The 24,281-nt window shown below is 51.8% G+C and overlaps 1 protein-coding gene and 1 long non-coding RNA gene across 3 annotated transcripts; one reads left to right on the top strand and one right to left on the bottom strand.

Annotated features, from left to right (window-relative positions):
• Positions 1 to 240: 240 nt before the first annotated feature.
• On the bottom strand, positions 241 to 21,668 carry LOC143843404 (uncharacterized). 2 transcript variants are annotated; one of them, XR_013233548.1, is made up of 3 exons: positions 21,574 to 21,668; positions 10,255 to 10,327; positions 241 to 2,050 (listed from the first exon to the last, which is right to left on the bottom strand). It is a non-coding gene; the product is annotated as an uncharacterized LOC143843404 (long non-coding RNA). The 2 variants fall into 2 exon arrangements; XR_013233549.1 differs by lacking the exons at positions 241 to 2,050; positions 21,574 to 21,668 and adding exons at positions 3,513 to 3,699; positions 21,203 to 21,264.
• On the top strand, positions 21,580 to 24,281 carry NKX2-3 (NK2 homeobox 3). The gene is given in 3 exon segments (XM_077349401.1): positions 21,580 to 22,202; positions 23,518 to 24,095; positions 24,097 to 24,281. Coding segments are annotated over 3 exon segments (939 nt in total). The 5' UTR covers positions 21,580 to 21,895; the 3' UTR covers positions 24,151 to 24,281.

Below are 24,281 nucleotides of genomic sequence, written 5' to 3'. Positions count from 1 at the left end.
CTCCAAGCTGCATGTTACTTAGCTAAGTAATCTGGCATCAGGGTGCTTATCAGGTGATATCTTGTCAGTACCAGGAGACATATATTTGCATTTAATTTAGAACAGAAAATGAATTAATGCCTATGGAAGGCAGAAGTGGAAGCAAAAACCTATTAAACACTACAGTATTGGAAATACAGTCTGAAAGCAAAACTTTTTATTATTTTATTTATTGTTGTACTTTTAGCTCGCCTTCTCAGGGCAGGTTACAACAAATTACAACATACAATTCAACATTTCATAAAATTTACATATACATCTTACCAGTAAATTACTTATAGATATGGATTTGAAGAATATAAAATACAAAATATGACTTTCCATCAACGCAACACTGTTTCCATGGCCCTACATCCTGTCTGATCAAAGAGGAAGGGCAATATCTAGAAATGTGTCAACTCCTTAATAGACCTGAATCAGGCAGGGAGGCAGGGAGGCCAGCTGAAATTAAATGTACCTCAATCATAAGCCAGCGGAACAACTCTGTGTTACAGGCCATGCTGAAGGTACTGCAGGACACTGATCTTACCAGGTAGAGTGTTCCCCCAGGCCAGTCTGATTTCTTTGTGGCTGGGGATTCTGAGCAGATTTTGATCACTAGATGTAAATACTCTTTGGAGGACATAAGGGGAGAGGCAGTCCTGCAGATATGAAGGTCCCAGACTTAGGGCTTTAAAGATTAAAACCTGATTCAGTCTTCAATCTGAAGCCAGTGCAGCTGTTGAGAGGACAGGATGAATATGTGCTCTCCACTGGGTCCCTGTGAGGAGGAGTCATGCTGCTGCATTCTGGACCAGTTGAAGTTTCTAGAGCAATCTCAAGGGCAACTCTGAATAACCTTGCCTCTGATGTAGCTTAACTGGAACTTTATAATGAAATTCAACAGAATAAGGATAGGATTGGTAATTGCCAGCCCATTCTCCACAATCTCTCCTTTGCTCTAGGGTAGTATATTCACTACCTGTTATATAGGTGAATAGTAACAGAATGCAGGGAACCCCAAAATGAACTACAGGGCAGGCTAAGGAGCTAGATGGATTTGTCCGGCTAGAAAGGCTAGGAGAAGAATCCTGCATTCATGTTCTTGGGAGTAAGTCCCATTGAACGTCATAAGAATTTGACAACAGGGTAATAAATGTCTACTGGAGAGAAAATTTTCCATCTGTGCCCTACAATGTGAGAAAGTTTTCTAATGTCCCAGGAAACTGGATCTTCTGACCTCTCTTTATACTAAGTCCTCCCCCTTCTGCTGTCTGTAATTTTGGCTATACAGTTCTCTGTCAACTGAATATATTCTTGAAAGTGATGAACTGCACTCTGGCTTTATGGAAGCCTAAAGGTAAAGATAAGGGTATCCCCTGTGCAAGCACTGGGTCTTGTCTGACCCTTGGGGTGACGCCCTCTAGCGTTTTCATGGCAGACTCAATACGGGGTGGTTTGCCAGTGCCTTCCCCAGTCATTACCATTTACCCCCCAACAAGCTGGGTACTCATTTTACCGACCTCGGAAGGATGGAAGGCTGAGTTAACTTTGAGCCAGCTGCTGGGATTGAACTCCTGGCCTCATGGGCAGAGCTTCAGACTGCATGTCTGCTGCCTTACAACTCTACGCCACAAGAGGCTCTTGGGGAACACAGTACTACACCTGATATTACTAGGCTTTCTTATGCTTATTGTCTGTAAAGCAGACCTTAAATTTTATCTAAGAACTAATTATCAAACACCCAGGTAGGATAATGGTCTAGAACTATCCCTTTTCCTGCTTGCTAATTCACATAGGTACATTAAAAAGAACGGAAAGACATAGATATTGAAAGGAGAATTGGGGACGCTGCTCATGCCAGGAGAAGGTGAACTCCAGAGACAGCTTCAGTCCTTGCCAGTATGGCCTGGTTGCTGCCAGTGTTCCCATGTGGCTATTAGGAGATATCATCTGCATGCCTCTCTTGCAGATCTGTCCTGGTAGTACATCTCCAGTCCAGTGCTAGACTTGCTTGGGGCTCTCATTCTGTCTAAAGGTAGGAGAGGATAAGGTCACAAATAGTGTCTTCTCAGACTGGAAAACTATTTGTAATTCAAGTGTAAGGACAGCATTCACAAGTTCTGCTAGCATCACTCTTGGGGATGCTGGTGCAATAAAATCCCAGATTTAAAGGAAAGTCTGAATTATTCTTTTGACTTACAGTCTCAGATAAATTTCATAAGAGCAAGAAACATGTACAGATCTTTCATTTATTTGTTTGTTTGTTTGTTTATATGCCGCCCTCCCCGAGGGCTCAGGTCGGTTTACAGAAAACAGGAAAAGATACAAATAACATAATTAGATTGTATGAAAATAAAATGCTCTATGGCTCTGTGGGGTACACAAGGCGACAGGAGACCCCGTTTCCTCTAGAGTGGTTGATGTACTGAACTCTTTGCCTCCTGGGCTGACAGAGGCCAAAGGCAGCCAAGGAAGAGGAGGTTATGGGTGGGGCAAGAGAGTGTTCCAGTCAGAGCAAAATCCATCTTGCTGCTTCCTTGACAGATGAACTCTGTCCATTAAACAGGGTCTCTAAGAGTGGTTCTCCATCTGCAGTGGGTCTGAGAGAAGACCAATGCACAAGGGAGGAATTGTCACTGACAGCCCTTAAACAATAGTCAGTTGCTAGTTATTTATTTTCTAAATAAATCAGCAAGTCCTGGAAAGAGGCAGTTCAGAGCTTGGCCCTCCCCAAATCTCAGCTAGGCCTTGGGCTGCCAAGGGGGCTATAGAGGAACGGCAGTGAACTCTCACGCAAACAGCCTATTTTAAAAGCCTGTCGGAGGCACCTTGACCTGGAGGCTCACTCTGGTCCTCAGCTCCCCAGCAACCCTCCCCTCACATGATGTATTTCCCTTGCCGTTTTTAGAGCTGCATTATGTTCACTCCAGGAAACAGCCTCTTCCTTCGCATAAACACAGGCCTGGGTTACTGACCAGCAGCCCTGCCACTCTGCAGCAACTCTCTGTCCATCCATCACATCTTGCTGTCACCCTGGCAACATTTCTGTCAGAGCGGTCCAGCTCCAGAGATGGAGGGGGGAGGCAGCCCAATTCCAGCCTGCTGACTAATTCCTTGGAAACTCCTAGACAACACAATAAGACTTTTTTTCCCAGTGGCTTCTAGAATGTTTCTGGAAGGTCACCCAAAGGTTGATTGCAAGGACATGGTTCCTTCTTTCCACCCAGTCAGCAGGATTTCTGCAGAGGGCATCTGTGGGTGAACGGTGTGGCTATGTGTGCAGGTGCTACCCTAGACATAAGGAGTCACCAGTGAAAAAATTCTATCACAGCCGATAAGTTAATTGAGAAGAGAGCACAAGCTAAGAGGACCACAATGAAAAATTAGCCTGAATGGGCATTACATATTTTCTTTGTTAACTGGTGGGATTTACACATCACCCCCCTTTATTACCATGAGAAAATACTAGGCAACTTCATCAGCACCTTGAGAATAACTCCTAGGCCCCGTGCTTAAAAGTTTCCAGATTATCCTTTGAAATGACTCTGGAATGTGTGGAAGGCTCAAAACATCCTGTTTTCTACTACCACGGACTTGCCTGGTTCTCAGGAGTAGTCAATGAATGTTTGATCAGTAGCGTTCAGATTAACATTTGTACTTATACCCCAGAATCTCCTGCTTGTGAGAAAAAGAACAAATTTAATTAATATGGGATTAAAGAAAAAATACTGCCAAATAATGGTAGAATCGCCTTTTTTCTAATCCAGAAACAGGGTGGGGAAGGTGGCGGGCAAAACACTACCAAGACTGTTGTACGTTTCTCTCTTCAGGCAGGCTTGGTCCTGTTTGCATCCCAATTTGCAGAATGACAAGAAAGGGGAACTGGGATTTTACAATTTCCCTCATTGCGGAGCAAACTTAATGGAAACCCGCTATGGGTTGCTGTCGACGTCATGAGGAAGCAGCACTAAAACCCACAAGCAATGAGAGGCTGTGCTTGGGCAAATTCCTCATGCGGAATCCATCAAAGAGTCTATAAAGAAGCACAGAATTCTTCTTGCCTTTCATTTTGCTTCTTTATGGCTAGGGCTTACTACCCTTCTTGAGAGGCAGGTTCCTGTGGAGCTGTAGCCATTTTCTTAATAATTATCCCAATTTTACCTGCAAGACTTTCTAGCCATTCCATTAATGTTTGCAACTCTTCCTTAAGGTTGCCAGAAACCAGGATAAAAATGCCTTGTCCTTCTAACAGAGCTTTTATATAGGGAAATGGGCAGCTGAAGCTTCTCAGGAGATGGAAGTAAAGAACTGTACCTGGTAAATAACATTTCACTAAGAAGAAGAAAGTACTATCAAGACACAACTGACACATGGCTACGCCATGCAGGGGTGCTCCAGGCAAGAACTTTCTCTGCATAGGAGCCTCCATCTTCCTTGATGGTCTCCCACCCAAGAATTGACCATGGCCAACCATGCTTAGCTCCCAGGTTCTGGTGAGCCTGGGCTTAGTTGACCTATTAGGGCTGCTAACATTACATTCAGTCTATTAAAGGGGCATGACTTTTTTTTCTACCATTGGCAGTAGTATTAAGGCTAAACTTAGCAGTAGACTTGGGTTTTCTCTCACTGAGCACTTCAGTTTTGACTGAAGCTCATGCAGTTCCCTACTGGAAAAGATTTCTGAGAATGCAATATTTTCTCTTTTAAAGGTAGAATAATCATACATGTGCACATCCCCAGCAGCTCTATATATTATTTGTGTTTTGCTTAAGGTTTCCTTCTGGATGGCGAGTCTGTGGACAAGCAACCTGTTTTCCTTGATGTATGGCACAGTGTACCATTTCAGGACTTTTAAATAAGTGATGGTTTAGATAGCTGAGAGATCCCTTAGAGCTCAGACACTGAAGCAATCCCTAGGAGTTCTGTTGGTCTATCTATAAAAGGGAAGTTAGCTTTCTGGTCTGCCTAACAAATAATACAGAATGCTTTGAAATCGTACAGACTGCGGTTGCATCTAACTATGTGACAGAAAGAGGCTGTACCACTTCAGACTACTGGTGGGGGTATTACTTTTGAAGGCAGCACCACAAATTTAATTGCAAAGCAGTAGCCATGTCATAGCAAAGTAAAACAAAAGTCCCGTGGCAGGTTAAAGACTAACAACACTTATTTCAATATGAGCTTTAAATAAATTGTGTTACTCTTTAAAATGGCAGAGTACTTTTATTTTATTTCACATATTTTAAAAAGCAAACAAAAAACCAGCCCATCAAGGATGAAATTGTGTAGCCTAGCTCTTTGTCTGTGTTGATGTTCCTTTGGCGGGTGTTTGAGTCTATGGGGAGGCAAGAAGGGTGTTTTAACTTCTCAGATCCTACATGGATTTGAAGTTAAAACTAATAGAGCCCCTTCCCCTACCCCAACTATTTCTGCAAAAAGTCTTGTTGTCAGGGAACTTAATACAATGAAGCATTCAAAAATATTACCACCACCTTGGTACAATCTATTCCTGGCATACTTGTAGAGCAGGCTACTGTTACTAAAAGGAACTGGCCCAAGAAAAGAGGTCCCAATGCTCATTTAATATCTTCTACAATTGCATCAGTTATATAAATCAAAGAGTTAATACTCAGCAAGACCAGAGTGTGTTATAACATCCAAGGAGTGGGGGGATAGTCTCTAGATTGTGTGACAGACCATGGCCTTAAGGCTGTATAAATCTAGGCCTTAAGAGCATCACATGAGACACCGATCCCCCCACCAAAATCCAACATAAGGAAGAGTTCTGAAGAACACAAAAACCTGCACTCTATTTTGTGCCATTGGAGTTGGTTCAACTCCTAATAAGTAGCATTGTGTGACTTTTAGTTTTATATTTTGCTTTGGACCAACGCAACTACATGTAACCTCTGTTAGGAAAAATATTTGACACCGTTCCAAACAATGAATGATGAAGGGAAATGTTCATCACCCACACAAACTTCTTCAACATCCCAATTACATCCTCTTTCTCAAATGTCTGTACTGAGCTGTCATCTCCATAGGCAGCAGCTACAGTAAACTAGGGCCCCTCCTAGTTTCACAACCACCACCACCCCAAAAAAATAAAAACCTGCACCAGAAACTTTAGCTCTACTTTTTTCCCCTCTTTTATCCCCAAACTGGTTACTATTATCTTTGAAGGTTGTTTAAGAATTGCTTGGAACTGAGCTTTGAATTTTGTAAATAGAACGCATGTGCACACATTTGCACACACTAGTGCAACCCATTCATCACATATTCAAAACTCTACCCCAGTAATGCTTATTACTAATAGCACTTGTATGTTTCTTGATATGAGGAGGTATACTCTGCTAGATTCCTTGAACAAATTAGAAGCAATTTTGTTGAAAGAGACATATCCACTGGTGATTTGTCTGTGTCAGATTGCTGTTAAAAGCAGAGCATGTGGCAACTCTGGCAGCAGCCTCCTCGGCTAATTTTTGAGCTGCTACTTGCTTGAACCTTCTAAGAGCACAAGGCCAGCAAAACTGCATGCCACGTTGTCTCTTACTCTCCCACTGCAAGGGGTCTTCTCTCTCATGCTACAGAAAGCCTGGATCTCATTGTGGGAGAAAGGGGCATTCAGGGAGGAGCACTACTGTATGACCTGTCCCAGACTCCTTGTGCTCAAAGGAACATTCAAAGTGTTGCCAAAGGGCCTGCAGAAAAATGACCTGTCCTTTCAGAGAGGCATAATTGGATGTTATTTATCTCCATGCCATTATTCTGACCAGGCCGCTCCCAATGGTCACAAGTCAAGGTTTTTCACATCACCTTCAATCTGCCAAGGATTGAATGTGGGGCCTTCTGCATGCCTAGCAGATATGTCACTACTTAGCCATGGTTCCTCCCCTGGATTGTGTGTTTCTGTTTTGTGCAGGAACATCACTCTGGGAGCATGCACAGTGGGCTCCTGTGCAGATTGCAATTGGCACCTACTTTATGGAGAGCTACACTAGCCCTCTTCACATGTTACAGTGACCACATACACATCTATTTGTAAGAAAGAGCCAGTAGGTGTTCCCTTTGGAATTAAAGTGAAGGATCAGTGCCTGCATAAACATGAGGTTTAATTCACGCATTTTGCTGTGCATTAAATGGAATGGGGAAGTTAATGTTTGTTTGTTTGTTTGTTTGTTTGTTTATAGTTGGATTTATATACCACTGTTCGCCAAAAGGTCTCATGGTGGTTCACAATAAAATATAAAATCAAAGTAAAATCACATAAAAGCCCATAAATACCCCATTATTGCAATAAAAAGATGGCATTCTATTCTATAATTCTCCCCACTTTCCCCTCTTGTTCAGAGAGAGGTTGGACGTTAATTCTATAAGAGAGAGAGGAGAGAAAAACTGGTCTGATGGATTAGGGATCTTGGATGGAACCCAGGCTCTGCCCTGGCCTCAACCAAAGGCCTGGCTGAAGAACTCCGTCTTACAGGCCCTGCAGAAAGATAGTAGTTCTGACAGGGCCCTTAGCTCCTCCGGGAGCTCATTCCACCAGGTTGGGGCCAGGACCGAAAAGGCCCTGGCCCTGGTCGAGGCCAGACGAATGTCCCGGGGGCCCGGGACAGTCAGTAGATTCATACCCGCAGAGTGGAGAGCCCTGCGGGGGGCATAAGCCCCATACAAAGAAAAATCAAGTGTAAGCTATACACACATTATATATCTGTTCACTGCAACTTGTGAACTTGAGCTTTTAAGAGCTGCTTGATAAGCAAAAATCAACATGCAGCTTTTCCTGTTGTCTGTTGTGGAGAAAATGCTGCACCTGCTTAATTTCTGCCTGTATTCCTGCTGTTAAAGAAGTAGACATACCTCCCTTTCCTAAAGAAAATATGTCCAACAGCCGGACTTAGCTTTCTTCAAATGCAATGATAAATAGCTTTTCTTTTACTTTCTCCACACAATGAAAGGTTCCGAAGATTTATCTTGCGTTCAGGACTACTTCAGCCTTTTAGAGTGAGTGCTCTGGGGCCATGAATGAGGCAGAAATTGGGGGACAGGCTTTTTGAGCAGTCAGCACACTCCTCTTTCACCCACGATTAAGAGGTAGGCTGTGTGAGCAGCAGCTGTGGTGTGCTTGGTGGGCGTTGGGCCCCTCAAAAAACTGGCAAGCTCTTAAAATGTGATTTATTTGCAATGCTCTTTTCAGAAGAGAAATGGCTTAACTGTCTTTTAATTGCCTGTAAATCGGGAGCTCTGTGTCACTTGAATATACAACTGGCATGAAACATTCCATATAAAATTGCAGCAGCAGCTCCTTGGTGAAAGCATTTCCTCCCTGCCTCGATTTAATGATAATACGACCTTTTCACACTACTGTAATATGATTTTGAGCACAGTTTTTACACATCAGCTGTAGTAGGGGCTGGGGCCAAACTCCACTACTTACAGAAGTTTCTCACCAGCCACTACAGATTAATTGGATTAATTTTGCAAAGTATGTCCAACTTGTGAGCAGTGCTATAGGAATTTAAAATAGAGGAAGGATTAGCAATTGCAGTCTAAGAGAGTTATTTGGGATTAAAATGTACTCATGTCCCCAGTTCTGGCCCAGTTCATATGTGCGGGAGGATGAGGTAGCAAAGCCCAGAAAATGCACTGACTGCCCTATACTGCAGGTGGAGGACCCAGCCTTCAAATTTCCAAACAAGAAATTATATATATTAGCATAACAGTGAGAAAAGTTCTCCCTGTGATTTCTTAATGTGTAGAAATGAACATTATTAGAAATGGCCTGCAAGATGGAACTCTTCCACCAGGTATTTGGTTGAAGCCGGGATGTGGAAGATCTGGGGCCCCTCCTCAGAATGCCCAGGAACACCCAGGGTCAGAGGCACGGGGGGGGGGGGGGGGGCTGTTCTGGACTAGTAAGCTGGGAGGGGGGTTGTAGCAGGGGGGTTATGCTGACACGGGATTGTACTGCTATTTTATTTATTGTTTTGGGGGGCTTTACTGTAAACTGCCACGAGCTGACCTGGTCCAGGAATGGCAGGCAAAAAATCAGACAGACAGACAGACAGACCTGTCTGGCAGCCAGACAGACAGACAGACATTTGGAAGTGGTTTGTCATTTCCTGCCTCTGCATCAAGCCCCCTTGTGCTCCTTGGCTGAACTATCATGCCGATCCTTGAGGGTCTCCCATCCAAATACTAGCCAGGGTCAGCCTTGTTTAATTTCCAAGAGTTGACAGGAGCAGGCTTGCCTGAGCTATCCAGGTCAAGGTGTAGAAATAGGCAGCTGATGTTTTTGGGTCATGGAGGGAAATCACTTCACCAAAAAATCCCATCTCATGAAGTTTCTTTTAAAAGGATGGGACATTTTTCTCCAAGTCAGTTGGCAACTAGCTCCTTCCCTTTTTTGTCTGTTGTGCTGGTTTTGTATCTGCAGATAGTTTGAACATAGGGCAGCATTTCAAAGGGAGATTTCCCCACCTGCAGTCTGAGCATCTCCAGTCCAGTCTACCGCTTCATTCCCCTGCAAGAATTAACCAGGCCTGGTGCCTAGATAGCATTACCAACTGCCTGGAGGGAAAGCCGGCCTGCTGGGAGGGTGCTATATACATTGAAGAAATAAATGCCTGTCTCTTTAGTAGAGGGCTAATGCTATGTACCATGTGATGTTATTTGCCTCCATGCCCTGAAAAGCTTCACCTGTCATATCCACATATTAAGCCTCTGTCAAAGGCAAAAAACAGTTTTCTCCAAGCCAGCTGAGCAACCAGAGATAAGGAGGCAATTTGGCTTGAGAGTGTGGAAGAGAGGCAGGGCTGTCTTAACACAAGGACACTAGGGGCCCCATGCTAACCTGTGTATGTTAAGCGACTTGCCATAAATAAATACAATTATGCAATAGTCTAGACTGTACTAAAATATAAAATAATATTTGCTGCAATGTTATTGTGTTATAAATGGACACTGTGATTTGTCTCTGATTTAGTATCCTTGGGTTAGTATTGTAGTCATATATGTTTAATATTATTGACCATTTACTTTTTATTCCTGTGAGTGATTGTTGTAAGGGCCCCAGCACACTGGTTTGCCCAGGGGCCCATAATGCTGTTAAGACAGCCCTGAAAAGAGGTTTTATCTTTTCTCCATTTCCTTACACCATTTCCTCAATAAAAATGGTCCCTCAAGCTGCTTTTAGCAGTTCTCAAAGGTCTCAAATGAAGGCCTTTCACATACCTCCTGATCTTCTGTGGAGATAGCCAGGCATTGAACCCAGGGATCTTCTGAACTCCATGCCAGCGCTCTGCCACTAAGTCAAAGGAAAGTCAATGGAATTAAAGGGAGTAATTCTGTTTAGGATTGCACTGTGAACTACTGTTTGGGAGCTCTGATTAATGCAATGTTTATTGTATGGTTAAGGCACAGCCCAAGATATAGTGCCTATACACAGCCATGTTTCTGCTCTGTTCTCCAACACCATTTTTTACGTGTTCTTTTATGGCAGTACAGAAGCTCGTCTATTATCCTCAACTTGGCAAAACACCTTTATTCTCAGATGTGGACACCCTTCCCTTTTTATTTAACCCTTTGCAATTCCCCCATGGCTTCTATCCATTTGACCAAAATCCAGGGTTGGCCTTACTATGCGGCCATATGAACTTTGGACAGAAATTCCAAAAGAAATATCATCTCCATCTTCATGAGAGACTTAAAAAAACTAAAAAGTAGGAAGGAAATAATTGTTTTGGGGGGTTGTTCTGGGGGGGGGGGTCTTTACTTCGGTTACAAAAATATTTCTGATCTCAGCCCCATCTGAGAAGGCCAGTTCCTCACCTGGGAGCACCATGTCATCCTTAAACAGAGTAGAGGGGCTCCAAGGAGGATGAAAGCATCCCAAGACACCAGGTCTATTACAGGGAGATACCTTGTACAAAGTTCAGGGGGAAGGGTTAGATGTAATGCTGTTTAGCATTGCACTGCTGGAATGTCGGTGAAGAGGAGGAAAATATTCTATCTGCCCTCTTCATACTGGAGTGCATGGCTGCACTGAATTATGACCTACAACTCATTCTAAATGTGGCAGTATGGCTTTTATGGGAGGAAGATCCCTTACTGTTGCCTTGTTGTGATGTTCAACATCCCTTCTCCCTTCTTTAAGGATGTTGTGTAGATGTTTTGGTGAAGGAAATTTATGGAAGGAAACCAAGCTACCATCAGATGATGAAGAAGGGAAACAATCTACTTTATCTCAACATTAAATAGGAAACAATTCGATGGGAAATCTGTTTGAATCTCTAAGGGTCATGTCTTGTTTTCTGCTAATTGAAGTCTTGTCCTTTAGTATTTCTTAAATAAAGCCTCACATCCTCATCAGACACTTGGATGTGCATAACTCAGCATCTCTGAGATATCCAAGGAGACAACGACTGAGTAGGAAATGAGTGTGCCATGAGCAGCTAAAACATCAAAGCACAAAGGTTTGTGGATCCTTGGATCACCTGGTACCCAGGTGGGTGTTCTGTAACATGAGTGGCTTTCTTCCATCCACCAACTAATTTCTAAACATGGACAGAGTCAAACCTGGCCTTTCTGTTGCTATTAAGCATTTGGCTTCACTGGCAGCTGCTAGATGGGTTTTGTGGTTAAGAGCTTGGTCAGCGGACTATCGTTCCAAAACCATAGTAATACCTTATCCCTTTCAGGGAGATAAGTTGATGCCAAAGTTTGTTAGGCATGGAACTGATCAAAAGTTTCAAGGCCTCTCTTTCAGGTCTCAGAACACTCTACTGAAATACCGAGACAACAGAAGAGGTTCCTGGGGGTATAATCGATATTCCTTCCGGAGAGGCAGATAACCAAGGTTCAACAGGTAAGGACCAAGCAGACAAGAGACTTCTGACAGAGACTATTCACAAAACAGAGCATGACTGCCAAAAAGACAGAGAAATTCTGGTAGGAGTTCATTGCCAGTTCTTGTTGGGAAGCTCCAGGAAATTTGCAAGTGTGGAGGGAAAGCACAGCCTGTGGATGGGGAAGAACTCGACAGGGAACTGATGACCCAAAGTCCACCATCAAAAGCAGCCAGAGGAAGTGATCTTTGTGCTAGCAACCAATCTCTTGGTTTCAAAATAAAAAGAAGACAGTAGAACGATTGTGGTGACTGGGCTCCTGGAAAGAGAGCGGATAAAGTTAATCATCTCCTTCCCCCATATGCACAGATTTTTTTTGTACATACCTTAAGATTGCCTTTATTTAGGTACAAATATGTGCAACAAGTTGAGGACTAAGTAACTGTTGTAGCTCAGAGTCTGGGCAATGCAGCTGTTAAGAGTTTCCTTGCCTGTAACTCCAGCAAAACAAAACAAAAATAAAAGAGCACCTCCAAAATGCAAGCAAAGATCATCACAGGAGTCTTGGCAGGCTTGGGCATGTGGCAACCCCTGCTTATCCTAATGCCTTTCAGAGGAACTTATCCTACTGTGCTCATTGCACACTTCAAACATTTCCTAGCAGCAGCTTGGTGGCTTGTGATGGGTCTCAGTAGCTCATGTTCTCCATCCAGCACCATCCAAATAAGAGTACATATTCTGGTCACCTTTCACAAAGGAGTTTTCATATGGAATTCCACTGACCATCTCCAGTGGTACATTAGGCAATTGGATGAACATATGGAGCAGAGAGCCATCTGTGGCTATTAGCCACTAGGTACAGGGGGAACACTAGGCCACTATGAAGCTCTGTGTTCTTGGTACTGGGGGGCAAGTGGGAGGGGCTTCTGGAGTTCTGGCCCTGCTGGTGGACCTGCCACGAGAAGGGTTTATGGCCACTGTGAGACACTGTGTTGGACTGGGTGGAGCACTGGCCTAATCAAACATTGCTTCTCTCAGTTTTCTTAATGTCCAAATGCTAGCGGTCATCAGTAAGTTTCAGAAGCCTTGGAGGTAACTGGCCAGAACTGATGTTCCTGCAGCTGGTACAAAGGGGGGGGGAACAATAATCAAAACATGGAAGTCTCAAAGCCCATTATGTGTCACTTAAGTGAAGAACTTAGAGCACTGATGTAAGGAGCTCAAAAAAAATCGTTACACGCACTTCATCACATATCAACTAAACATGTGAAAGACCCCCCAATGGCAAGAAAAATGAAGTGCAGCAATATCTTAAGCCTTTCCAGTTTGTGTGTACATAGCATGCCATTAAGTGACAACCAAGCTATGACAACCACATAGTATTCCCAAGGCAACCGAGGTGGTTTGCCATTGCCTTTGTGTGCAGAGTCTTTCTCGAGAGTCTCCCATCCAACTGCCAAGCTAGCTTAGTTTCTGAGATCTGACAAGATTGGGCTAACAGGGGTGGCCCAGCTGTGGCTCTGCAGAGGTTCATGGACTACAATTCCCATGAGCCCCTGCTATGCAGGGGCTCATGGGAATTGTAGTCCATGGACATCTGCAGAGCCACAGTTGGGCCACCCCTGGATACTGTATCATTCTACATGCCCCAGATTTTGTGGCATTCACAGATAACATAATAAGATGGACTAACCCAAAGGCAACCATAACGCAATGTCATAGTGCAAACTGCACAAACTCTTTCTAGTATCAACATTGTAATTAGCGGTGTTGTAGTAGATACTAGTTGGGAGAAAGAAATCTGGATTTCCCATGAAAACTGAGTGACAACGGAGCATTTATGGAGAAATGAAAGTATTGTGTGAAAAGGCCCTTAGACACTCTGCTGTGGACCACATCTTGAGCTGGGGAACGTCCCCCTGATCAGATGCGCTGGAGTAAGCTAGCTGCATGCAGAGAGACTCTGGTTTAACATGGTTTCTCCTGCAGCCCACCCCCACTGGTGTGATGAATACCTGCCTAAGTGCTTTCTTTTGAGTGTGCAACACGTTCCTTGTGGGTTGTGTTCACTTGTAAAGCTGAAGCCATCCCTGAGTTGCTCTTGCTGTGTTTTGACCACTGGTGTGAATGTTCTGAACAGAATTAACTTTATATTCCCGCTGTCATGATGGCAGTTCTTAGTCTGAGGAAGAGTGCTTGCACTCAAACACCTCGAATAAATCTGTGTTGGTCTTAAAGGTGCTCCTGGACTCTGATTTTGTTTCCTGGAAGCCTGTCTTGGTGTGTTCTGTGCAGATTCCACAGGAGTGCTGGAACAAAGGAAATCCTCGCCCAAGAGTAGGGGCTTCTTCACAGGCGCTGCTTCAATACAATTTTGCTGGAAATGGTCAGAAATGCTAACAGCGTGTCTGTACTGGCCAGAAAGCACGGTCCGTTTTAACCAAGCTCTCTTTCTCTCTCCAGTTTTGTAAACAGCTCAAAGACACCAAGCTTTCCGTAGTCTTCAAAGGGTTTAGGGGAACCGCAAAAAATGCAGCAGTCGGTTCTCTGCCCCGAGGGGGTCCAGTTCTAGCGCTCGGATCCTTCCCCGGAGGGCCACCTGGGGCCCTTCAGGTGAGCCGCTGCCCAGCGCCTAGCCTAGCGTGGCCAGCCGGGAGGGCGGGAGGGCGGGAGGGCCGGAGCTCTTGGCCTGCGAGTTCAGCCGGGGCCAGGCTGGCAGCCCCCAGCCCCTGCGCGCCTCCCCCGGCGTTGCCAGCGCTCCTGGCCCCGTGGGCGCGTCCGCCCGCATTCCCTCCGTGCGGTTCCCACATAAATTAGCGCGGGCGGAGCGCCGGGAAGGGCAGTTTCTCATCGGGCGCTGCTGACAGCCAACGACAAACAGACTGGTCTGAGAATAACCACGGCCCGGGCCGAGTTTACACAAGGGCAGCCGCTCTGTAAATACGGAACAGGGCGGGGGGGGGCGAGGTGGACGCTCCAACCCTGCCGCCCCCTCCGGGCGCGGATCTGCGCTCCTCCAAGGGCCACAGCAGGGAGGAGGGGGCGCTTCGCTGCCTCTCGGGAAGGGGGCTGGAAAGCGCCTTTCCACAGGCGACGCCTCGATCCCCCGCGGAAGTCTGTTCCGTTTCATGGCCGTCCCAGGGAATCTCTGGGAAGGAATCTGTCCCCCAGGGGTTGCCGTGTCAGTCCCTGGCGGCGCACATCGACAGGGCTGGTCCAGTGATACCTTCCAGACGAACAAGCTTTTATTCCGGCGTAATCTTTCGTTAGCCTTGAAGGTGCCACGAAACTCCCATTTACCTCTGAAATGGATTCTGCTTGACTGGTGATGCTAGCAAACACGGATTTCTCGTTTTTCTATTGTTCTGCTCTCTCTTCCATGCCTGGCTTCAATTATGTGCGGTGGGTTGTTCTCATTCTGCTTTGGATGTCCTTTCTGCCCACCGTGTGTTTGTGTAGGTAGTAGCTTCACATTAAGAACAGTGGGGAGGGGGGGGGAGAGGGCAAGCTGAGAAATCTACAACGAAAGGGCAAGATCCAGACAACGTGAAGCACCTTGAAGCTTCCCTAATTCCAGGGGTAGTCAAATTGCGGCCCTCCAGATGTCCATGGACTACCATGAGCCCCTGTCATGATTACTCCTGCTTTATTCTTTCTTTCTCCCCAGCGGGCATCCGAAGCGGACTGCGCCATTCTCCTCCCTTTTAGGGTGAGAGGGCTGACTGGCCCGAGGCCATCCAGCGCATGAGGGGGATTTGAACCCGGGCCTCCCAAACGTTAGTCCAATGATCATGGCCACTGTGCCACACGGCCTCTTCTTCTTACGGGAATGCATGCCAACGGATCGGTGCTTCTCCCCGATTTCAAAAGGAGATGTTTGAAACATCAGCTTGGTTCCCCCACAGGAGTTAATGAGAGTCATGGTTTGGCCGAGTCATGCTCACACCATTTAAGATCAGGCGAGCCAGTAAAAGTGTGTATTGATTGTTTTGTTCTTGTTATTAATATTTTGAATGCGCACCGTCTCCTGCCAGCCATTTGGGGAGGAGCGGCCGCAGCAGCCTCAGCGGGGGTCTTTCGACTGAACTCCGCGCCTGCGGTGTCGGCCCCTCCAAGGCTCAGCAAGAGAAACTAGGAAGATCGACCCTGAACAACCCAAGAGCGTTTCAGCGATCATGACCACGCTCGTGGCCGCAGGAAGGCGAAACCAAACGAGCAAAACCCACCAGCTGGGCTCTGGGATTCAGCATCAGCTGGACGGGCTGCGAAGCCGGCGCGATGGGCCCGGTGCGAACATCAGGTGCGCCCAAATGGCGGAAGATCGCGCACACTCGCGTTTTCAACTCGTGCAGAATTCTGTCGGCTGCTTCCCATCCGGGCCCGGCTCCTTGAGCTCCAGTGTCGCTGCACGAAGGAAGAGCGTTTTCCCAGCGGAAAGAGATGCCTGGTGCCATTGAGCCGACGTCAACGGCTTTGGCTCAGAGGGAGAGGCCCGAGGAAATGCCTGCCTTTCCCCACTCGACGGCTCTGCATGGGAGCTGCTGCGTGGTCCTCCGGGGAGCCTAACCGCCTGCCTGTTCCCCGGACAAGGAGCCTCGCTCCGAGGACACTCCGCAAGGGTCGGGAGGGGAGAATGGACGAAGGGAAGAAGGGCGGCGGTGGCTAATGTGGGGGTCGCGTCAGGCAGCCTGAGGAAGCGGCACGAGAAGAACACCCGTCAGGCCATAATATCCCGGCCTGAACGGGAGCTTGGTTGGCACCACCTGCTTGAGTATCTTTTCAACGTCTCCCTTGCTGCCTGGAGAGTCGTGCGCTCCAGAAGCGGGTTTCCCTTCCCTACCCTTTCCGATCGGGCTTGAGCTCCAGGTCTCTGAGGCGGCAGGCATCTGTCGGAGTCAAGCAATTCTCAGGGATCTCAACATTGGCGGCAGCCTTCCCAAGACAGACCGCGCCTTCTCCCACCGGACAATTCCAAACTCGACGGCTGGACGTTCCCTTGGCCGCCGGGGAACCACCTTCTCTTAAACGGCGCTTAAGAGCTTCTTGGAGGGAACTGAGGTCATCTGCTCCAGCCCCACTAGGGGACGAGGATCCTCGTTCTCCCCCCCTCCCTCTGGAGATGGGGACGGGAGGGGAGTGCTAGCGGCATGGCTCGCCTAGGGCCACTGAAGGCAGGCTTAGAAGTGAGGGGCCCCAGAGGGGATCCGAGGGGCAGATGTGGCGCCGAGCAGAAGGGCCCTGGAGGGACGGGAGGAGTGGCCTTGGAGGCCGGTGACAGTCTCAGGTCTCACCCTTCCCCGAGGGGCTAATGGGGCGATTAGGAGCCCGAGAGGGACACCGTCTCCAAAGAATGGGCTTCCGGCTGCGGCCGCTGGCCAGCTACCATCCCCCTGGCCAGGACGGGCTCCGGCTCGGCTCCATCCATTACCTTAATCCCTTGTCTAAACAGTGCGCAGCGAGGCTGGGACAACAGGGCAACGCTCAAACCCGAGGGAGCGGCTGGAAAGAAGCAGCCTAATGGGCCGGAGACAATAACCATTAACAGCACGTCTCGACCCCACAAGCGCGCTGGGAAAGAAAGAAAGAAAGAAAGAAAGAAAGAAAGAAAGAAAGAAAGAAAGAAAGAAAGAAAGAAAGAAAGAAAGAAAGAAAGAAAGAAAGAAAGAAAGAAAGAAAGAAAGAAAGATTTCGTGGCTGAATTCAAACAGGGCAAGCGCAGGCCGCCTGTCCCCTCCGGGAGTCGTTTTCGAAATGCATCTAGCTGTACTAGATTCATTTTAGTGCCACGGTTCTCGCCAGGCAGTTTCAGAATTTCACAATGCAGAATAAATATCTTGTAAAATTCCGTTCCTACGGTTGTCACCCGAAAGTGTCGGCTCGGGTGCCCTTACTGGAAAAATGCGGCTGGGATCGGGACACAGACAGTTTTAGGCCAGCCAGCTTAGGCGCACGGGGAGCAGGTGGTCGCCAGACCGGGTGCCCCTTCAGCGCCCCAACAGCCGCGGCCTTCCCTTCATAACGCAACAGGCAGCGCTATATAAATACCGAAGGAAGGAATGCGCGACTGTTTGGATGTGACTTTCCAGAAGTGCACCAGGACTCGCTCCTATCCTAGTTTATTAATTCCGGGGCTACATTTATGCACAAGCTAAACGAACAATAGTTTCATTCGATTATAGCTGTATAGCTATACTCATATTTCCAGATTGTGAGGGGTCTCCAAAAATGCTAAAAATATGTGGTCTGAAGGCCTGCTATGAGGCCTCCTGGAAATGCAGGGCCTTAGCAAGTCTCCCTCCTACCCTGATCGACTCCTTCCAAGGCGCTCTGCAGATGGCTGATGGCTGAGGCAAGGACACTGGGCCCGGTGGGCCTTGGCTTAGAGCGAGAAGGGACTCGGGGGACAAGAAGGGGCAGCAGGCGGCCGCCGAAGGGGCTTCAGGGGAAAGGGCTGGAGGCCCCCCAAGCCCGCTCAGCCCGTTTTGCCAGCGGCAGCCGCGCCGCTTCCCATTCCCGGGGCGATTCTCCCCTCCGGAGACGACGACGGGCTCCGGCCTCAGGCAGGGCTCCGGGGTAGGGGGGGTGGCCAGGCGAGCCTCGGAGCGCCAAGCAGGCCGCCCGCCTTCCGCACAAGAAAGGCCGGCTTGGTGTGGCGCCCGGCGAAGGCCAGCGGGTTCGCTCCTCGTCTCGCCCTGCTCGGGGCCGCCGGCTGCTTCCCGCTTCTCCAGGCTAATGGAGCGGGCGGGTGCCAACAGGGCAGCCCGCAGAACGTTTTCCTGGGAGTAAGGCTCCTGGGAGTCCCCCGAGTCCGACTCTGAGTGGACCCGTTTAGGATTGCTCTCCAGCCCCAAGCAGCTCTGCCGGGCACTGCGTCCCGCTCGGCTCCATGGGACGCTCTTTCTACAAGGGCAGGCGAAGGACGGAGAAAAAGACGGTCTTGAAAAGTGTGTCTATTTTAATCAAGGGGCGGCGAAAAGTCAAGCAAGGCACGCGGCCATGCTCAATGCATCGCTACAGCATGCAGCCTTCCCTTGGGCGACTCATGCAGCCTTCCCCTGGGCGCCTCTGTCGCAGAGGACATCCGCCCGGCCATTCGGGGGTCCTTCGCCCGCCCGTCCTCGAGGCGCCGCCGCTCTCCCTTCTGCCCCCGGGCCGGTCTCCCTGCAAGAGAAGAGACGTTCAAAACGGGAGGCAGCACTTCGCAGGCCAATCCCTGACCCCAAGTCCGCCAGCAACGTACCTTTGCTAAGGAACAGTCCGCCGCGGAGCAGCCTCTGGCCAATCCGCCTGGGCGCAGCTGAGCCTGGAGCGCCCTGCTTGGAGGCTGGCTGATCTGGCGGGGCCCCGGCAGCCTCGAGTGAACGGCGGCTCAGCCCGCCTTGGATCGGGTCCGCTCTCCCTTTCGGGTTCTCGGACAGGCAGCTCACGCTTCCTACCGCTGGCGCTGCTTGGCCGCCTATATAAAAACCAAGCGGGGGTTTTGCTTCCAAGACCCAGTTCGGGAAGCGAAGGAAGCGGCCTCTGGCGCGGGGCAAGGGACGGCCCGAAGACTGCGGCTTTGGCAGCAGCGGACCAGCGGGGCTGCCTGCCTGAGGTCTGCCCGATGCAACCGGCGGATCCCAGGCCTGTTGACTGGAAAGGCAAGAAATCCCGGCTGTGGTTCCGCGGGTTTCGGGCAGACGGTAAGAGCTGCACGTTTGGCACGTTTGGCTTCAACTGGATTTCCTTCCACGGTTGTTCTGTAGGTGGAGATTTCTGTGCCCGTCAAAATCAACATGCTCGTTTGGGGAAAAGAACCGCTTCAGGTGCGCCAGTAGCTGCAACCGGCGCAAGCCGGGATCGAGGCCTGGGTTCAAAGTCTGCAAGGCGGGTCCAGGAAAGGTGGCTGGCGGTGAAAGGACACGACACTCCCGAACGGTGGGTGTTGTTCCGAGGAAGCTCCCCCGAGGCCGGTGGGACGTGGATGCGCCCCACCTCGCCCGTCCTGTGTGCTGCCCTACTTAAACAGAAGGGGCTCCTGGGCGTCTCAGGGCTCCAGGACACCCGTGGGAAGTGGCCGGGATGGATCATGTGGGCACCGAGACTGCGCCGTCCTCGGGTCTTCTGGTCTGCGCAGCACGGCCCAGAAAGCGACTCCAGCCAAGAGAGACGGGCAATGCCAGAGGAACGGCAGCCCAAGACGCCAGCCAGGCACACCGGGAGGCGCTTCAGGCCCCTGGACTCGGCTCCCTACACTGCAGCCCGCTCCGATTCACTTTCCTGGCCGAAAACCAACGGGCGCCCAATCAGTGGGGCGGGCCCAGTGCCCTGCTGAGTTTCACTCCTTGACCCTACCTCGAGAAAGGGAAGGGAAGGGAGACCTCCACGAACCCTGCCGAGGAGGACCAGGGAGACGCCCAAAGCCCCGTCCAAAAGCCTGGCGCGAAGAAAATGAACGGGCTGCAATCAGATCCTAGCGGCGGCCTCGTAGCCCGCGAACTCACAGGAAACGGTTTCAATCCCTTTGTTTTGGAATGGCCTCAGTTTATCACGTTGTTCCTCCCCTTCACTAAAAAGAAGAAAACGGTGGAGGAACCAGACGGTTATGGGGAAGAAACGAATCCTGGAGCGGGGAGCGCTGAAGATTTACTCAGAAGTAAACCCAGTTGCTTTTGCGTGTCTGACTCTGCACAGCAGCCTCCCGTCCCCTTCTGATCATCACCTCGCAGAGGGCTCCAGGTCGGGACAGAAAGGCCTAAAGAGCTGTTGGATAACAACAGCAGCAACAACAATCCCACCTTCCACGTGTCTGCACTGTCACAGGAGACACAGCAGGGCTTTGGGGGCACAGAGCAGCTGCCTCTCCTCGTGGGGTCCCTGGCTGAGGCAGGCGGGGTCATTCACATGCCGCTCGTGAATTTGTCGGGCAGATTTAAGCGCCAGAGCCGGTAGTTCCCGCCACCATCTCTTGCAGAAAAACAGACGCGATGTTGCTTGAACGCTGTGATTATGTTAGCGGTGGCAGAAGTGGCTTGCATAAACACCGGGATTATATTGAATAACGGAAGACTTCTACTAAACGACCCCTAACGGGAGCAGAGTATTTAATAAGATAATGATGGGCTTCTGCTGTGATCCTACCATTTCCAACAATTGCCCCTTGACCCCTCACTCTTTCAAAAGATCCGGCTCACAGGGAAAAAAACGAAAGGAAAGGAGACAGGCAAGGCTGCCGCCCGCCCACGTAAACTTTAAGGCATCATCCTCCCCGCCGCCGTGGCCAGTGGTGGATCGAGCCCCCCTCCCCCCTCCCCCCTCCCCCTCCCCCCCCTCCCCCCGTCGGCACCCTCACTCACCCGCGCTGGACCCCTCCTGCCTGCCTGCCTGCCTGCCTGCCTTCGGCGCCCCTCGCCTCCAGGAGGATCCGCCGCTGGCAGCGCGCCTCCTCCCTTCCCTACCAGCGCCGGTTCCTTCCCTTCCCTTCCCTTCCCTTCCCTCCCCGCCCCATTTTTGCCCCGGCTCTTCCGGAGTCCAAAACCCAAAGCGCCCCCAGACTCGAGGGGCGAACCCAGACGGCGTCCCGGGGCAGCGGAGGGCGCTCTCGGGGACCGCCGGGCGCGGGAGGAGCGGCGAGGCGGCCGGCTAGGGAGAGCGCGGGAGGGGCTGAGGGGCTCGCCGGTCCCGCCCCCGCTCCTCCTCCTCCTCGGCGGCGTCCCGGCCCGCTTACCTTGGCCCCGCCCGAGGCGCCCCTCCCCGCGCCCAGAAGGCGCCCGCGCGTCCGGAGGGCCGCGGGCTCCCCGCTGACCCGAGGCGGCCTGTCCGGGCTGTCGGCGGCCACTCGGGGCTGGCGCGGGGGGCGGCTCAGGCGGGCCCATCTTCCAATGGGGGCTCGGCCCGGCCCCTCCCGCCCGTGACGCGCCGCTCCCTGTCCCGAGCCGGCAGCTGGTCCGCGCAGAGGCTGCCAGCCGAGGCGGCGCGCTGCCTGGACGCCCCTGCGCCGCCTCGGCCTCCCCGCCGCCCGCCCGCCAGCCCGGGCCCCTCCAGGCCCGATGATGCTGCCCAGTCCGGCCACCTCCACCCCCTTCTCGGTCAAGGACATCCTCAAGCTGGAGCAGCGCTTCGGGGCCCCCCTCGAGCCTGCCTTCCCGGACGCCTCTTGCCTGCTGGGCTGCCGCTTCTCGGACGGGGAGGACGACGACGACGACGACGACGAGAAAGGGCCCTTCCTGGCCTCCATGGCGGCGGCCAAGAGCCAAGGCGACGCGGGGCTCTCGCCCGGGAGCTACGTGCAGGCCGTGCTGCGCGGCACCTGCCAAGCCAAGCGGGAGCCGGAGCCGGCGCGGGCTTCCGAGGCGGGTGAGTAGAGTCCCCGGGAGAGGCGCGTCCAACCGCTGGGCCTGGCGGGGAAACGGAGGCGGGTTGGGGGGAGGGAGTGCGCAGGGACGGCGCAGAACATTACCGCGAAAGAGCTACTTGCGGCCATGAGCCAGGCTTCGAAGGCGCCCCGGGCCTCGGTCGCCCCCGCCTGCTCTTGAGGCCTCGCCTCGGTTTCCTATTTATTCTTCCACTTTTATCTTGAGCCTGAAATCCCGGTGAGCCTTTCCTAGAAGGTGATAGCATGGCCTTACTTAGCTGTTGCCCTGAATGCCGCTGTGAGCAGGTCCTTCGGCGGACGAGTCTGCGGGCTCTGCGAGCTCTGCACTCCGTGTGCTTCGGTCCGGCCGAGCTGCTAGGCAGCCAAGAGAGCGGGAGACAAGCCGACGAGGCTGGGGGAAGGCACACGGCAGGGTCCCGGTGGCTGGCCATCGGGGCCTGTTCGCTTGGCTGCAGGGGGATCAGGCCGAGAGCAGGCGAAAAGGTGCGGCCCAGCTCAATCCGAGAGCAATCCTGGCTCCGTTGTTGCGCTCTCGGGACCTGGTCCTCGAGAGGGGGGATTTTGGGTCCCCGACCCCCTCCCGACAGCCCCAGCAGTCTGCCGCGTCTGGCTGCGGAGCATTCCCTCTGGGCGCCGCCGGGCCAGAGACTTCTTTCCGAGGCTAGGCCGCGGGCTGGCTGCCGCCGGCGCGGCCCTCTCTACGAGTCCCGAAGGCCAGCGGTCAGGGGTGCGGTGGAGGGGGCAGCCTCTCCCGGGGCAAGGAGCAGCGGCGCGGCCTCCCACCGCCAGTCGGCCAAGCCTCGCCCCGGGGCCGGCCGTGGAAGTGGGAACCTGCCGGCGCCAGAGCACCCTGATTTACCAAGAAGGAAACGTCTGCCCTCCCCGGCTTCTCGTCTGATCTCCTGTGGCTCCTCCCACTCACCCACCCAGAGGTGCCTTTCTCTCCAGCACAACAGTCCAGACAGTCCACGGGTCCCGCCTGCCCACGGCCTGGGGGCCCTTCCGGACGGATCCGGTCGCGGTGGCCGCCGGAGCACAGGCCAGGCCCCAGCAAAGGAAAGCCAGGAATCGGCCCCTTCTTAGTTGTACCCGCTCTCTGCGGACACCCCCCCCCCCGCTTCCTCCAGACGGGACTCAGCCAGGCCCGGGAAGGCAGCCTGCAGCAAGGGGCGGGGGAGGCGGGAGGCATTGCAGGGCACTTCTCAAAGGCCCCCTCCCCTGCGTGAGGCACGGGCATTCTGCAGCCGCGGGGTCGCTTTCTCAGCCCGACTCTTTCCTCCTTTCTCCCCCGTCCAGGGAAGGAGCCAGACGAGGAGCCGTCGGAGCGGCCCAAGGCGCGGGGCCGGAGGAAGCCGCGGGTGCTCTTCTCGCAGGCGCAGGTCTTCGAGCTGGAGCGCCGCTTCCAGCAGCAGCGCTACTTGTCGGCGCCCGAGCGGGAGCTCCTGGCCAGCAGCCTCAAGCTGACGTCCACGCAGGTCAAGATCTGGTTCCAGAACCGGCGCTACAAGTGCAAGCGGCAGCGGCAGGACAAGGCGCTCGAGCTGGGGGGCGGCCCCACGGCCGGGACTCCGCAGCACCAGCCCCAGCCGCCGCTCCCGCCGCGCCGAGTGGCCGTGCCCGTGCTCGTGAGGGACGGCAAGCCCTGCTTGGGCGGCTCGCAGGCCTACAGCGCGCCCTACAACGCCGCCGCCGCCTACCCCTACAACGGCTTCCCCAACTACGCCTACGCCGGCTCCCCCGCGGCCGCCTACGGCGCCGGTTACGGCTGCAGCTACCCGGCGGGCAGCAGCGGGGGCCCGTCGGTGCAGCCGCCCGCAGGGCCTTACGTGAACATGGGGGGCTTCGGCGGCGGCGGCGGCGGCAGCGCTCCCCCCCCTCCACCAGGCGGCCGCCGGGCCCTCCTGCAGTCAGGGCATCCGAGCCTGGTAGCCCCGCCAGGAGGACGGAGCACGTGCTGCGGGCCAGTCCGACCCCGACCCCGGTCAGGCGGCGGGTCCCTCTCGGCGTCCCGACGGTCGCCACCAGCCTGGAACTGCCAGCTGGCCGCCTTGCGCCAAAGC

This window comes from Paroedura picta, chromosome 8, assembly GCF_049243985.1.
Source record: "Paroedura picta isolate Pp20150507F chromosome 8, Ppicta_v3.0, whole genome shotgun sequence".
NCBI lineage: Eukaryota > Metazoa > Chordata > Lepidosauria > Squamata > Gekkonidae > Paroedura > Paroedura picta.
This window is presented reverse-complemented; position numbering and strand designations above follow the sequence as displayed.